The sequence below is a fragment of the Hermetia illucens genome, chromosome 3 (genome assembly GCF_905115235.1).
Source record: "Hermetia illucens chromosome 3, iHerIll2.2.curated.20191125, whole genome shotgun sequence".
Taxonomy (NCBI): Eukaryota; Metazoa; Arthropoda; class Insecta; order Diptera; family Stratiomyidae; genus Hermetia; species Hermetia illucens.
This window is the reverse complement of record NC_051851.1, coordinates 13,261,657-13,277,402: the sequence shown is the minus strand read 5'-3', so window position 1 is coordinate 13,277,402 and position 15,746 is coordinate 13,261,657. Positions and strand designations below refer to the sequence as shown.

At 43.5% G+C, this 15,746-nt stretch overlaps 1 protein-coding gene across 5 annotated transcripts in view; it reads right to left on the bottom strand.

Annotated features, from left to right (window-relative positions):
• LOC119650748 (ankyrin repeat and KH domain-containing protein mask) overlaps positions 1 to 15,746 on the bottom strand; it is a 136,767-nt gene that overhangs the window by 64,113 nt on the left and 56,908 nt on the right. For 4 of the 5 annotated variants that reach the window (XM_038053830.1, XM_038053833.1, XM_038053832.1 and 1 more), the window contains exon 2: positions 12,272 to 12,310. The exons of the other annotated variant lie outside the window; for it this stretch is intronic. In XM_038053830.1, the coding sequence (XP_037909758.1) occupies positions 12,272 to 12,310 (39 nt within the window). The remainder of the gene's footprint in view (positions 1 to 12,271; positions 12,311 to 15,746) is intronic. 5 annotated transcript variants of the gene reach the window in all.

Genomic DNA, 15,746 nt, shown 5'->3' with positions numbered 1-15,746 from the left:
CGGCATCAAAACTCATGTCCGATCTAGGTCTGTCCATCAATTCGATATCCCTGTCGAAGCTGTCTGGAGTTCTGGCCTACCCTGTTTCTCCACCTGAGAAAGGATCTGCCACATCTTCTACTATTAACATTACCCTTGCAAACTTTCCGCCTAGGTCCATTCACAGACTGTCATGTTTTTTAGGCTCAAATTGATTCTTTTGGCAGCCAACCACCGGACGTGAATTTCGTCCGCGTAGCTGTGATTTTTTACCCTAGATAGGAGAAATTATCAACCATTTCAAAGTTGTACAGAAAAGACAAGAGGGAGGAAAATCCAATAGACAGTCACGAAATACTTCTACACAGTCCTCGGGTTACAGTTTAGCGTGCTTTTGGGGAGGACGCAGTTATTGGGTATTATTCCTTTGGAAAATACACTGAGTACTATGTCGCCATGTTGAATGATTTCTTTTCAATGAGCTATGTTTGGTTCCGATAAAATCGAGCGACTTGCCATGCTTCAAACGCCACATTTAAATTGCTCTGTCGAAAATGTAGGGGTCGCCTGATTTTCGATGTCCCCGTTCACCTGACCTATTACCCTGTGTTGTTTTCTTATAGAGATACTTCAAAGAAAAGGTGTTCCGTGAAAAGCTGGTATTCCTCAACTATTTGAGGGAGGGTATTAGATCAGAAATCAACTGTATTTCTAGGAAAATATCACAAACTGCATTGAGAAAGTTCACCGACAGATCGGATAATCGTATTCAAGCGAACAGCCCCCATATTCTCAACTTAATGCTTAAAAATTGGCAAGTGTGACTTTCCAAATGTTGAAAAAGGCCTGCGAAATTCTTTATCAGTGATGGCCAAGAACTGGTGAAGCCCATGGTGTTTTACGTAGGCACCTGTCGTGAGACTTAATCCTACGGTCCTCTTCAGACACGGGTTGATTTTGTGACCACAATCAGAGCCCCGCTGAGACAAGCAACAACGATACCAGTCTATACCAAGTGCATACTGGTGGATGCAAGAATTACCTAAATCTCTACCGAACTATGGAGTACGGCACCCGTGTTGATACGCAACACCACGTCGAGGCCCGAAGGTCTCTTCTCGCTTGAGCATAACCACAACCACCATGAAACTCCCACTAAGGGGGCCAATCGCAAATAACCGAGCTGTCCTCATATACAACAGGAGTTCACCCGAAGTATGTGAGTCCATGGGCTTTCCCGGTTCCCATGGTACCAGTATACCCGTGGTAAGGTTTCGTGACCAATTTGCCACTTCAGATGAGTCCCCGTGCAGACTCAGGTGTGATCGCCCTGATTAGGCCTTTGGAGCATTCGCCTACTGAATCATGGCCGGCAAACTAAAGTGATTACAGCATCTCCCGGTGCCACCACTATGGAGGTTCTCCTCGGCCACTTGGTTTTGGTTTGGCCGATAGGGTTGCCGCCCCATCTTCCTCGCCGTCACCTCTGAGCACCGACCAAGAACTGTTAAAGTAGAATCCAAGATTGTTATTTAAAAATAGTTAGAATAGAAAATCCATCTCATGATGCGATGGCTGAGTTGATTGACCTTCAGCCTCTCGATCTCGTTACCCCCAGTTCGTCATGGATGTTTGTGATCGTCTTTGTGATGTCCCGCTTCTGTGGGATTATCATTAAAGAAAAAATTACAATAGCAAGCAAAGGCTGTGTGGATTCCCTGTACTCCACAGAGGAGTGAACACGAGTCATAGATCTCTCTTGTACCACGTAATCATATTTCAATTAATAGAATTGCCTTGTTCATGAATTCTCCAACTTCCCGCCCCTATTTGTTACTATCAAAGTATTTTTCTATTTTTAACTGTTCAAGAGCGCCCTTATGACAGTATGGATATGTATTAGTCAATGATGATAAAATATGATACATATAATGCAACTTATTCGTTAACAGCTTTGAGACACGCTAAAATGCACATCAAAAACATTTCCCTCGTGAATATTACAAAAGTTGCCTTTATACCTTTCACTCTTAATCACATTATCACTTCATTATTTGCAGAAAAATAGTAGAGAAAAAAGCATGAAACTAATTAAATATGCAAATACAGAAAACAAATGAAAACGCCATAACTTTAATTGTCTGGTCTTTGTCCAAGTAAGCCACATATACATGGGTTTGAACTTTAATATAGTGAATCCAAAGGTAAATATGGAATGCCGTTTTGAATAAAAGCAAGTTATTAAAAGCCTTCAACAGGTTAGAGCAGTTCACGAAAACTAATTCATTAAAGACTGTTTGAATATAATTTCAAACAGAAATCTGTGTTACATGTTGGCATAAAAAAATCTGAAATAAAGTAGATGACAGGTAATTTATGTAGGAGAAAATGGGCCCTAACCAGGGTCTGGATCGCCTTAGATCTCTAAAACAGAACTAAGGGGTACGGCGCCCGAGTTGTACAGCGCAACTCCACGCTTGAGCCGGGCCGAGAACACATCCTCCAGGAATTCTCCTGGAGCATATGCTTCCAGAGGGTCATCCCGGTTCCCATGGTACCAGATAACCTCCGGTGAGGCTTCGTGGTAGAGCCACTTCAGATGAGTCCCTTGCAGACTCGGGTCTGATCGCCCTCCTCGAGTACGTGGGGACGGAACTTGAGTAGGGGACAGTAGGAAACCGTCAACAATGAAGAGATCAGAGAGAAAGTTGCCCATAGCCCAAAAGTATCATATCGTCACCGCGCTCAGCATTTTGGCGTCAGTGGATTAGCTTTGCGTCGTATTTTGAAGGATGACTCCTATTTGTCCCCGTAAAATGTGTAGTTGACACAAACAGGCCGACAGGCCGTTTCGCTAGTCAAACGATAAGCCAAATGATATTAGCAGAAAGATGTAAACTTTAGTTTTGGGATCTGTGGCCTAGCGTCTGGAAGAATCTCAGCATATTCTGTGAATGCGACCTGGAATGCGGTCAAAGCCTTATTATAAATAGAGTCGACATCCCCAGTCACTAAGCTTCGCTTGATTACTGGGTTCATGGAATGCCTTATAGGAGTATTTGTGTTGCTCCTTTGTTCAGTCCGGTAAGTTGGTGACTTCAGACCGAGCTCAAGTGAAACTTCGTGGAAAATTTGTTGCCTGGTTGGTAGGGCAACTCGATTATTTTACGCTATCACCCGGTATTGATTGACAACGTTCTGCTCCGAAACATGATTTAGTTCCGGGAACCGGGTTATGAACACGTCATGGAGTCGGTGTCTGTTTCCTGATGGATTCCGTTCCAAATCCGTGACACGATAATAGGCGCGGACGATAAATTCGTTCAGTTGGTTCGTCCAAACCATACGAAGCCTAGGTCTCCCTTTCCTGGTGGTTGACGGCATAACCGCCAAAATATCCAAGGGCGAAGAGCCACTCTGGTGTTGTTGAGCGACACTTAACCGTGTTGCTTACTGCCTTCGTGTTCCTGGGGTCCCATTTAAAGAATTTAAAAAAAGTCTCCAATTTTATTCCCACGAATAATGGGAAACCAGTCAGCCCTGCAACAGAGCCCCAATGCTGCAATGCCCCATGGTTGCCTCCAAAGGTAGGGAAGGTATTTGTAGGGGATCCGCTGAAATACAGTATAACATCACTGCAATTCATCCGATAGGCGCGTCTATTCCTTCACCTCGGATTACGGATTTGTTAAGGAGGTTTACTGCCTCAGAAAGAGAAGAATAGGTTAAGGAGGACGAACACAAATGGAAACGTTCTGCTTGTCCGCGGCTACTTATTTACAAGATTAACTTGCAATATTCATAGCTGACTCGCTGGGTCATGTCATTATCGGCAACCCATGATACGGGCCTAGTCGCATGCAGGTCTGCGTTCGCCATACAGGTCTACAGTTCGGGACCAACCTGGTACGCCAGGTTATATATATGGTTACCATTTACTCCTTGGTGAGGTATAGTGCATAAATCACGCCTACGCGGAATGGTTCCCAGTTGCTTGAAGAGCCCATAATTTCTCGCGATGCCCGAATTCCTCCTCTACTGTTCTGCGCCAAGTACCCTTGGGGCAAACCACTTGTCTACCATCTTGAAAGAGTGGATTCCACTACATGGCATGTCGCTCCTCCTTAACGTGTGACCTATTCACTGCCACTTCCTTCTTCTGATCACAGTGCATAGACCCTGTGCGCCGATTAAGTTTTTCGTTTTAGATAGTGTCAGGTTAGCATATTCCGATGATACGACGCATTCACGAAAGTTTGGAGCTATTGAGTAACAATTGGGTTCAGCATTTCATCCATAAAAGGAGAAACTTCTGGGTGGTCGATTAGGTACAGTGGTTAAGTGTTCTTTGTACCTCTTCAGTTGCTCGCTGTTGTGAATGAGAAGTTGACCGTGGGCTTCCTTCACAAGACCATCGCAAAATCTGCGAACACATACGGCTCTCGTAACCTGTTAGATTTTCCGGACAAAACACACAAGCGAACGTAAGCGTCCATCAGATGGTGTTCTTTTTAGAGTCCGATGCCAGGAAACAGCTTCTTTACTGCTGATCGCGAAGTGGTCGATTTGATCGTACGATGTCGGTCACGAATCTAACCCTAGTCAACTGTAAGTTTCAAAAATCCACGAACCTCCCACCATTATCGCTACATTCGCAAGACCATGTTTTCCGAGCATGGTGTTGTCAGAGCCCAATTTGACATTGAGATCACCTATTACGATCAAAATGTTACCTTTCGAAAGCCTCCCTTAAACTGCGAACTTGCGGAAGTCTTCGTAGCTGTATAGCAATATACAGTTGTGATATTCCTTAACCTAGACGTGAATCCTGCAGTTAGAAGTCTGTCAGAAGCCGGCGCCCAGGTCAAGAGACACCGGATTCTCGTCTGCTGCCGCTTGGCTTTTCAGAGTCCAAAAGCACAATACCGCAAGAGGAATAGGCGTACTCTCCAGAGTCCGACCAGATTACTTCACTTAGGCCCATGTCTAGCTTATATGGGTGGAATTCTCGCCCGAGCTGGGGAAAGTGAACATTCTGAGAACCTTCACAACTGTTGTCAATGAACGTGCGCACATTCCAGAAATCAATTATAATCCCTTTTCAATAGCCAAAGAACGTAGCTGTGATGTCAACCCCTATTCGAGGTTTTATTGATGTTTCGGTAAATTTGCAGATTGCCGCCCCACGAATTTCTATCTCTTTTAGTTGCTTCTAACGACAAGCAGGGAAGACTTTAAGTGTATTCCTAGTCCTCAACTCACATGGCGTAGACTAACGACCCAGACATTCATAACCTCATCATTCAATCAGAAGAGGATACCGATCGGTTGCGAAACGACGGAACTAGCATTGGATATAGCTGGAGATCAGCTTACAAAAACTGTTCCACTCGAAACGTCTCACCATAGGGTCAAAGCTTTTACTGTACAAGACAATGACCTTGCCAGTCCTTATATATTCCTCGGAAACTTGGGTTCTTAGCAAGAAACATTGCGAACTCTTGGCCGCGTTCCAGAGAAGAATCCTCCGAAGAATTTTTGGACCCCCTAGATGAGGATGGACGATTCCGTCCTACATAACGACGAAATCTATGAGCGATACCATGACCGTCCGATTGTGGATAAAATCCGGCTCAATAGGTCACGGTGGACCGGTCACTTAATTTGTAGGGATGAGGATGATCTAGCCCAGAAAGTCCATAATGGCAATATCTATGGTAGAAAAAGAAGACGAGGCAGACCCTGCCTGACCCTGACTGCCAGACAGCTTTTAGGGATATCGAATTGGTGGACCTCGGCGCAAAACCGGGATGTCTGGAGTTCCTTATTAAGGCAGGCCTAGACCGGATACCGGTTGTTGCGCCGTTGATAATGATGATGATCCCCTGTTCTCCTGACCTAGCTCCGTGTGACTTCTGGCTGTTCCCAAAATTCAAGTATCCAATGCAAGGTTAGCGGTTCCAGACAATAAATGAGATCACAGAAAAAACTCTGAAACAACTGAACAACATCCATGCATTTTTTTCTGTTGAGGACGCTGGGAGTCCTGAGTCCGTGCCCATAAGTTTTCTAAATGCATGGAACAGTGGAAACACCGGTGGGAGAAGTGTATTCGCCCCCAAGGGGAGTACTTTGAAGGGGATAAGAACAATTAAATATCTTTAGTGGTTATTGAGGAAGTTCTGGAGATCAGACCTCGCACATGAGGATATTTTTCGCTTTGCAAGACCTAATGGTAGTCAACGCTTGGCTCATCTATCGGAAGGATTGCCACGATTAAATCCCTCCTTGTGTTTAAAGCGGAAATGCTCGTTTCCTCGTACACCAGAAGAGAGGTTATCCTAGCAAGAGGTTCATTGAGGGAGCAAAGTCCTGTAGTCATACAAAAATTTTGTCTCCATTGAAGAAGCTGAGAGGGCAGTAGATTGGGGAGAGTGAGGAATACTGACGTTGGAAAAACTCTGGACCTTTCTGATTCGGAGCAAAAATCAAATCATTTTTTAAAGTGAAAATTGCAATTCAATTCTGTTCTACGTGAGCTACACACTTTCAATATAATACCCTCAGATATTTATAGGTTTTTAACATAATATACGTTGGCCATTCTAAATGAATTTAAATCCCTTCCTGTGTCAGACGGCAAACAATCGCTTTAATGTCTGTCAGTCTGTCAAACGGATGAGATACAAATCCAGGGGTGCCAAATACACTTTACGTTATACTAAAAATTCATAAATACACAAGAATATAGAAGGGATTGAATGTTTCAAATGCTTCTTATCTAGTTTGGAATAAAACCTTATTACAGTCAGTCTGTCTGCCATAAGCACTTTTTAAAGCTTTGTCTGCCTGTCACAGGCATTTTTCTGGGAAACTGTTATAGCGATTGACACTGGATTTGGTGGAAAGGTGGGAACTGTGTATGCTCGCGCATATGATGAATTACGTCATTCTACACTTAACTTAAGGGGTGGGCGGTCTCCATACATGCAAAAGGGAGGTGTACATTTTTTTCACCAAATATAGTCATGTGGGGTATCAAATGAAAGGTTTCGGTTAGTACTTTCGGAAACCGATCTTTGTTTTGACATTTGTTGGAAAGACTAGGAGTGCGGAGGGTTAAAATTGATAAAATTGACTGCGACCACCTTAACAGGGGAAGTTCGGCTTCTGATTTCCCGACTTGTTTAATTCTATGTCATTGTGCTACTTCAACGTATACCATTCAATTTTCAGTCATAATTAAGAGGCATCCGCTTTTATGAGGCTACGAGAGCTGTTTGAAAGTCATTTGCCATAGAACCGACTAATTGTTTAAAATGTCATGGTAGTACCGAACACAATAGCCTCATCCAAGTCCAAATCCACTTTTTACCACTTAGATGAGTAACTTAATTCATTTCATAGACATATGACATTACTGGCATCACTTTTCAACCATATCACATCGTTTCAAAACGAAACTATCTTTCCTCAACATAATAATCATATATCGTTTCTATTTAGAGAAATCGTCACATGAATTCAGTTTATATGAATTGTCGGCTCTATAATTGACGTTATTTCAAATTATAGCACATTTATGTGCTGAAACACCAAACCATTTAGCGCTGCACTCCATCCATAATTCATTAATATTTTATACCAATCTATTATTGTGTATGGTACATTCACCGACTGTGTCGTTACATGTATGCCCATAGACGACTTGTTTCAAGTGAAATAATGTCATGGGCTCTGTGTACTTAAAAAAAAAAATATATCAAAAGTAGCTTGTTTCACCAACAAACCGTGGCACACATATGAGTGCCAGATAGTTACGTTTATTGCAGCGAAATAATTTTTATCGTTATTTTTCCAACAATAGATGATTTTTTATTGTGAATTTTCGCAATTTTTCCTATTAAACATTATTTTTATAGCCAAGAAATTGATGTTCTACAAGAAAGAATTACTATTAAAATCAGAGTAATTATACGGTTCAATGTTTGCGTTATTATTTATTGATTACAACTATGAATATGAAATAAGCAAATTGAAAATATCTAAACATTCATCCTAGCGTGGTTGAATGATATACCTTTGATAGGACCCTAGGATTGACAAGCGACAACTTGTCAAATGACCAGTCACTAAAAGATAGTGAAGATAATAAAAGGTCAAGTTCCCCTAAGTTACTGATAAATAACAAAACATTGGTCCGTCTGTAGATTTTAGTCGACCCTTCATGTTTCTCTTCGAAAAATTCGACAGAAATCTATTCTTTCTGTGTTGCACACAAAACGGCCGATTGGGCAATCAATCATACCAGTGAATGCAAGGCCTATCTAACACCTCTGCCGCAACTAAGGGGTACGGCACCCGAGTTGTACAGCACAACTCCACGATTGATCTCCGAGAAGCTCTGCCTGCGTTGTAGGCATAACCACAACCACCATGAAACTCCCACTAGGGTGCCAATCGCAAATAACCGGGCCGAGAACACATCCTCCAAGAATTCGTTCCATCTAAGCTGTCACTTAGATGTTACACCCTCGTCTAATACGCTTTTGATCACAAGTGGTCCTAGCCCTTCTACCTGATCAACACTTACTGAATCGGTTTGCAGCAAAGGTACGCCACTCCTGATCCTGTAGGCCGTGACACGCCGGACTACCTCCAGATCAAGAGGAGGAACACCCAACAAGACCTGCATGGCGTCGGTGGAGACCGTACGACACACAGGAAGACAGCAACTGCCTGCCCCGCACCGTCAACGCCAAATCATACAACATAGGGGGCCCGTACGTAGAACACGCAAGAAAGAGTCCCACATAAATGGATCCAGCAGCTCTCCTGCTTAGACCCCATTCACACCTCAACATACACACCAATTCAGTCAAACGTGGCTTGAGCTCGCGCAGGTGTGGAGCCAAGGATATGCGTTCCCCGATCGTAACTCCCAAGTATGTCACTTTCTTCCGGTTTCTTCCACAGAGCTAATTCCTGGCAGTCACACTCACGAATTTTGGACAAAACCTTTGAAATCTATAAAAATTCCAAAGACGTATTTGCTAGGACAACAAATAACAAAGTTCTTCACATGCATTAAGGCGTCGTCGGTGGACCTACCAGTACGGAAGCCATACTGCCTGTCAGACGTCAGATGGGATGTTTTCACCCCCAGTCGCTGGACCATAGTCATCTCCAGGACCTTGCCAAGGGCTGGGAGAAGAGATATCGCCCTGTATGACCGCTGATTACTCTTATCCTTCTCGGGCGACTTCAACATCAGAACGGACAACACTTAGACGACGAGCCTTTTGGAATCTCTTCCTCAGGCGACGGACTTCCCTCCGCTTGACACAGAGAGCATTAGTCCACCACGTGACATGCTCCCGAGCCGTTCGTTCGGTTTTCGTAAGCATGTCGTCATTCACCCTACACATCCACTTGTTTAACAGCGCAAACTTTTCATCCACAGACAAGAGAACACACTCAGGGATGGGAGAGCGGCCGGCTAACTCCTCCATCCGAGCAACATATACACCCCAATTACACCCACCTATAATCCAACGGGGCGGCATAAGCGGGGGATCAACGCTTACATTCACACCCCTATTGACAAGCACGAGTTCAATAGGAGTGTGGTGACTCACATTGCATCCATCCAATAATCTCCAAGACCGGACAAACGTCTTTGCTGCTATATTTACACACGTAATATCAATGTCACTGACGCCTCTGGACCTCTCAAAAGTCAAAACAGTTGACGTCAAAACAAATTATGCTTTAGCAACACTTCGGACAATACCTCTCCCTTACATATAGCACGGTGGCAAGATGTGCGCTGGCCTATGCCTAGGATGAATGGTCTCCGCCAATACGCGGAACCACCTCATCCAGGTACGCAATGTACTGCTCCAGGTCGTCTATGGGTGGACAGCACATACTAGAGCAAAACCACCATCCTAAAGGCCCCGTGATTGAGACACATACGCCCCGCTCATTAGTGAGACTCTCAACACAGACGCAATCTAGACGCGTATTATTAATGACGACGGCCGCCTTAGCCGACCCCCTAGCAGTGAACACCCGCATGTCTCCAGGCAAACTTCTGACGCAGCCATTGACTGCCCAGGGCTCCTATAACACGGCTATGCTGTCATACTCACGCATGTGGTGGCCGAGATCATGCATCACGGCAGCCGCTCTGGCGCAGTTCAACTGCAGCAGTGTGAGTGACATGGCGCCCAATGGCGGGCATTAGCCCGAGGCACCTTTGCGGCGTAAATCGGGCAAAGCATCGACCGGAGCATATGCCCGGCCGGAAGACCCCGGAACGCACAGTTCCGGTAGTGAACCTCGTTACTGCAAGAGGAGGCCATATGGCCACTCTGCGAGCAACGAGCGCAGACATGATCCTTCGCACGGCAGTCAGCCACGCGGTGATCAAAACATAGACACCTAAAACACGCAGGGAGCAAGTCATGCGACCTGACCCTGTAGCTAAACCACTTAACATATACCCTTTCAGTGGATGTCAACCTATCATCTGCAGCTTGCACGTGGAGGTGGAGATGGGGGGATCCTCATGTAGGGGGCCAAAAATTCTTCGGAGGATTCTTTTCTTGAACGCGGCCAAGAGTTCGCGATTCTTCTTGCTAATAACCCAAGTCTCCGAGGAATACATGAGGACTGGCAAGGTCATTGTCTTGTACAGTAAGAGCTTTGATCCTATGGTGAGACGTTCCGAGCGGAACAGTTTTTGTAAGCTGAAATAGACTCTGTTGGTTGACAACAACCGTACGCGGATTTCATCATCGTAGCTTTTATCGGTTGTGATTTTCGAGCCTAGATAGGAGACATTATCAACGGTCTCAAAGTTGTATTCTCCTATCTTTATTCTTCCCGTTTGACCAGTGCGGTTTGATGTTGTTGGTTGGTTGGTTTTCGGTGCTGACGTTGCCACCATATACTTTGTCTTGCCTTCATTGATATGCAGCCCAAAATCTCGCGCCAATAGCCGTCTGCTCGATCTGGATGAAGGCAGTTTGTACGTCTCGGGTCGTCCTTCCCATGATGTTGATGTCGTCAGCAAAGGCCAGTAGTTGGGTGAACTTAGAGAGGATCGTACTTCTTGCATTCACCTCAGCATCACGGATCACTTACTCGAAGGCCAGATTAAAGAGGACGCATGATAGGGCATCCCCTTGTCATAGACTGTTGTTGATGTCTAATGGTCTTGAGAGTGATCCTGCTGCTTTTATCTGGCCTCGCACATTGGTCAGGGTCAGCCTAGTCAGTCTTACCAATTTCGTCGGGATACCAAATTTTCTCATGGCCGTGTACAGTTTTACCCTGGCTATGGTATCATAGGCGGCTTTAAAGTCGATGAATAGATGGTGCAACTGTTGTCCATATTCTAACAGTTTTACCATCGCTTGCCGCAGAAAGAAAATCTGATCTGTTGGTGATTCGCCTGGAGTGAAGCCTCTTTGGTATGGACCAATGATGTTCTGGGCGTATGGGGCTATCCGGCCTAGCAAGATAGCAGGAGAATATCTTATAGATGGTACTCAGCAACGCGATACCTCGACGAGTTTATCAACACCCGAAAATTTGACTTCTACGGAACTGGCATACATGCTCTGATATCTCGTGGGGAGAAGTGTTTTGAATCGACTGGCACCTATTTTGATTGATTAAATAAATTTTTGTAAGCTTTACAGTCGTTTCAAATTTTAGTACCAAATCGGCCATGTCATGTGCAACAACCTATTAACTAAGCACATTTCGGTAGTGTTCCACTGGATCAGTTTAACATATTTCTATAAAGTTAGAAAACAAATTTAATGTATATAAATGCTCTGTTAGTTATTTTAGTAATAATGCCATTATATTAGTAAAACATTCAATTAAATCAGTCAAAATCACCAAAGATAGAGGAATAGACACACATTATCAATGGATCATCTGGAAAATCAATTTATGCATGTAGTCTAAGGCCAGGCGCTCACTCCAAATGCATCAGCAGATCTTATGTTAGCCAATCAACCGGGAAAACTAATTGATTTTCCACAATTGTCATGAAGCAATTTCATCATTACACGTAATGCAAAATCAAATATTACAGCTTCGGGGGGCACATATCCGTCACTAAGCAAAATTCTTCAAACTCAAAGGAAATAAAAAAAAAAAAAAATAATTCAAAAACTTCGTCGACATGAGAAAACACAATCGCATCTTCCAAATTTAGTATTAAACATTTTTTTTTTAGTTTGTTTTCTGTATTATCCGAACGCGGACTTACCAAAAGATCTGGCCTTAGACACAAGCATGCCAAAAGAATCTATAAAATGAGAAAAATTCCAAATCAATTAGTAGTTGATGTGAACGATTAAATTATGTTTCTTTTTCATATTTCGCTTGTGATTAATCAAAATCATATCTCATTCATTTTTCCGAATTAATCGACTCCTATACCATGGACCGGGACGAATATGCATTTCAGCGTTGACTTTGACATTTAATTACTCAAATATTTACGCAACTTTCCAGCAAATCATTTAGATAAAATTTTAAAATTATTTTAAAAATAAGGTCATTGACCATGACTTGAATTTGAGAATTTATATCACATCTGAAACGCTATTCAGAGAGATAACAAAACAAATATTGTAATGCCTTCCAGACAATCAGCTAAATTGTTCAGTTTTCCAAAAAAGCTATTTTTAAAATTGCATGATGCTGGTCTGTGTGCAATCTGTCCCATTATACTTTTACCCTCCTTCTCAATAGTGCAAACTCGATTTTACGGCCAACGTTAAAGGGCTTTGTGGTCAGAACACGGAAAGGTCAAGGTTGTAATGTCAGTTTTAGCAGAGGAGTTTGTATTAAAGGATGGATGTCAGGAATGCATCGACTTAGCTGTGAATAAGCACCTGAGTTCTGTCAGGATAATAACCCGAGCAAGCGCAATTCTAGTCAAATGATTCTATTTTTAAGAAAAAGGCAGGATAATCGTAATCTAAGTACTCTGCCCATCTGACTATCTCAAGATAAAGTGTCAGTAACACGATTCAATGCCTATTATTTAAATATTACAAGAAATTTCACTGTCGATACCTCACTGCCCGCTTTGCAAACCTTCCAATTATCAGCTGTCACCACCCTGCAATTGAAGGGTTTGAAGAGAACTTCACATGTCATGGAATAGTCAAAAAAAAAAAAAACCAATGAGATTTCAGGGCACCGAAATTTGAAAAATGCATCAAATGCTAAAATTCAGAAATATCGTTGCTATTGATCACTTGGTGGAATATAGTGCGTTAACTACGCCTACGCGCCAATGTATCCGGTCCACTGACTCCCCTCGGGACTTTCCGAGACGACCGCACTTCACCCTAGTTTTCTTGGGACGTGCCACTTGTCGGTCATGGATTTCATAGCATAGCGAGCAATGGAATTATCATTTCTCCTTAATATGTGACCTAGCCACTATCAATTCTGCCTTCCGATAACATCACTCACCAACGACCGCGTCGCGTCAACGCTATCACTACACCGGATAATACTCGATGCGACACATCGAGGATGTCACAATGAACCTTGCTGTCAAACATGTTTTCCAGACTTGTTGAAGGCCTTCCATCAAATACCCGTCACCGAAAGCAATGTCCCCAAAACGGCGATCACTACATCGTTCGGCCTGTTTGAGTTTACGGCGATGACCTTCGGTCTCCTAACGCAGCGCAAACCTTTCAACGTTTTATGGATGATTACACGGACTGCACTGTTACTTTTGCTATATGGACGACATACTGGTTGTATCAGAGTCAAACCAAAAGCACATGGAGCACTTACGCCTGATTTGCGAAAGTCTCACGAAGTTTGGCATCGTCGCCAAATGCGCTTTCGGTGTGAATGAACTGGAGTATCTCCGGCATGTTATTAGTGAAAAAAGTTTCTCGCCAAGTTACGTCTCGGGTAGATGCAATCCGCAAATTCAAGAAACCGGGTACCGTCAAGGACCTCCGACGATTCCTCGGGATCATTAACTTTGCTGCAAGCCCGCTCAACAAATACTGCGCAAGAAGGGAGACAAAACCGTCATTGCGTGGTCGCCAGAAGCCGAGGATTCCTCTGAAGGATGCAACAGCCTGGCCGACACTGTACTACTCGTGCATTTCCAGGCCAACGCCCCCTTGAGACTTACTACCGACACCGCCGATGTCGCAGTCCTGGAGCAACAACAAACATTGGTTCCCGTTCGCTTTTTATCAAAAGAAACTCTCCACCCCAAAAACAAAATACAGCGCGTACGACGGTGAGCTTTTGACAATTTACAGGAGCGTCCGTCACTACCGTCACTATCTAGAGGGTTCTGGGTTCTTTGTGTTGACTGACATACGCTTTTGCACAGTCAGCTAACGAAGCTTCGCCGCGACAACAGTGACACCTCAGCTACATATCTCAGGTTATAATGGACTTTCGTTTCATTGATGGCTCAAGCAACAAAGTAGGAGATGCACTCTCCCGTATCGAAACCATCGAAATGCCTGCTTCGTGACAACACCTCATCCCTGAAGCTGCCACGCAAACGCTGGTCTTGAATGCCCCTTCGTCCTCCCATCGTTATGCAGCAAAATATTCGAAATATTCGACGTCTTCCATCTACCAGCGCATCCGAACAGCCGTTCCAGGTGCAAAACCATCAACCAACCAACTGAATTGTACTCTACCTCGGGACAATCTACTTGAACTATGTCAACGAGTCGCGTGAGACCATCGCCGCAGTGGATTACCTATGCAAGCATGCGTGCTTCAGCAATGACGACTGGGCAAGATAGACCTATCAAGCCTTCCCCCGTCAACACAAGGAGGTATTCACCAAGCAGGAAGTATGTCCAGCTTAAAAACAACAGCAGTAACCGTTCATCGTGACACCCAATTTTGAAATGTCACTCAGGATGGAGTACTATGCCGACCGCGACCACCAAATATAACAGAAGGTAGTGTATTGAGAGTTTTACACGAACATTTGATCATGCATAAGTTGTTTTGGAAGTGGGTGGGACCAAAAACAACAACATGTCGATGATTTACATCACTATGTGAAGCTATTCAAGCGAAATAAACTTGATTTTTTACGTCTTTATGTGGCAATAATGAAACATGGATTCACCACTAAACAGCTGAATCAAAAAGATTGCCAGCTGAGTGGACAGCAGCCGGTGAAAACCGTCCTAACCGACTAAAAGTGTCGGCGGTCAAGATTATGATATCCGTATTTTGAGACACGCATGGTATTTTGTTCATGACTGTCTTCATTAAGGTAAAACTATCAATATCGAATATTACCTGGACTTATTGGATTGACTGAGTGAAGAAAATACGTGTGACGGATAGACAGACAGACAGTGAACCGGTTTTAATAAGCCTTAGATTCATAGTACGGATATTAACACGAAAGTGATCATCTCTTTAACGAACCCATTCTCAGAAACTACCCAACCGAAAAACCTGAAAAAAATCAAGTCTGCCACTATATAGTGCATAAGCTCCAAAATACCCCCATACCGGTATCCTTTCAAATAAAGTTGATTACTAAAATGTTTAATAATTGGGGGCAAAACCCCCCTTACACTACGAAATTTTACAGTATTGTGGGCTATAATATAGAGCATGATTCTACCAAGTTTGGTGGAAATCGCACTATTACTAACAAAGTTATAGTAAGTCAAAGTTGTCGATTCTTTGCAAATTCAAGACTGTGAATGTCAATA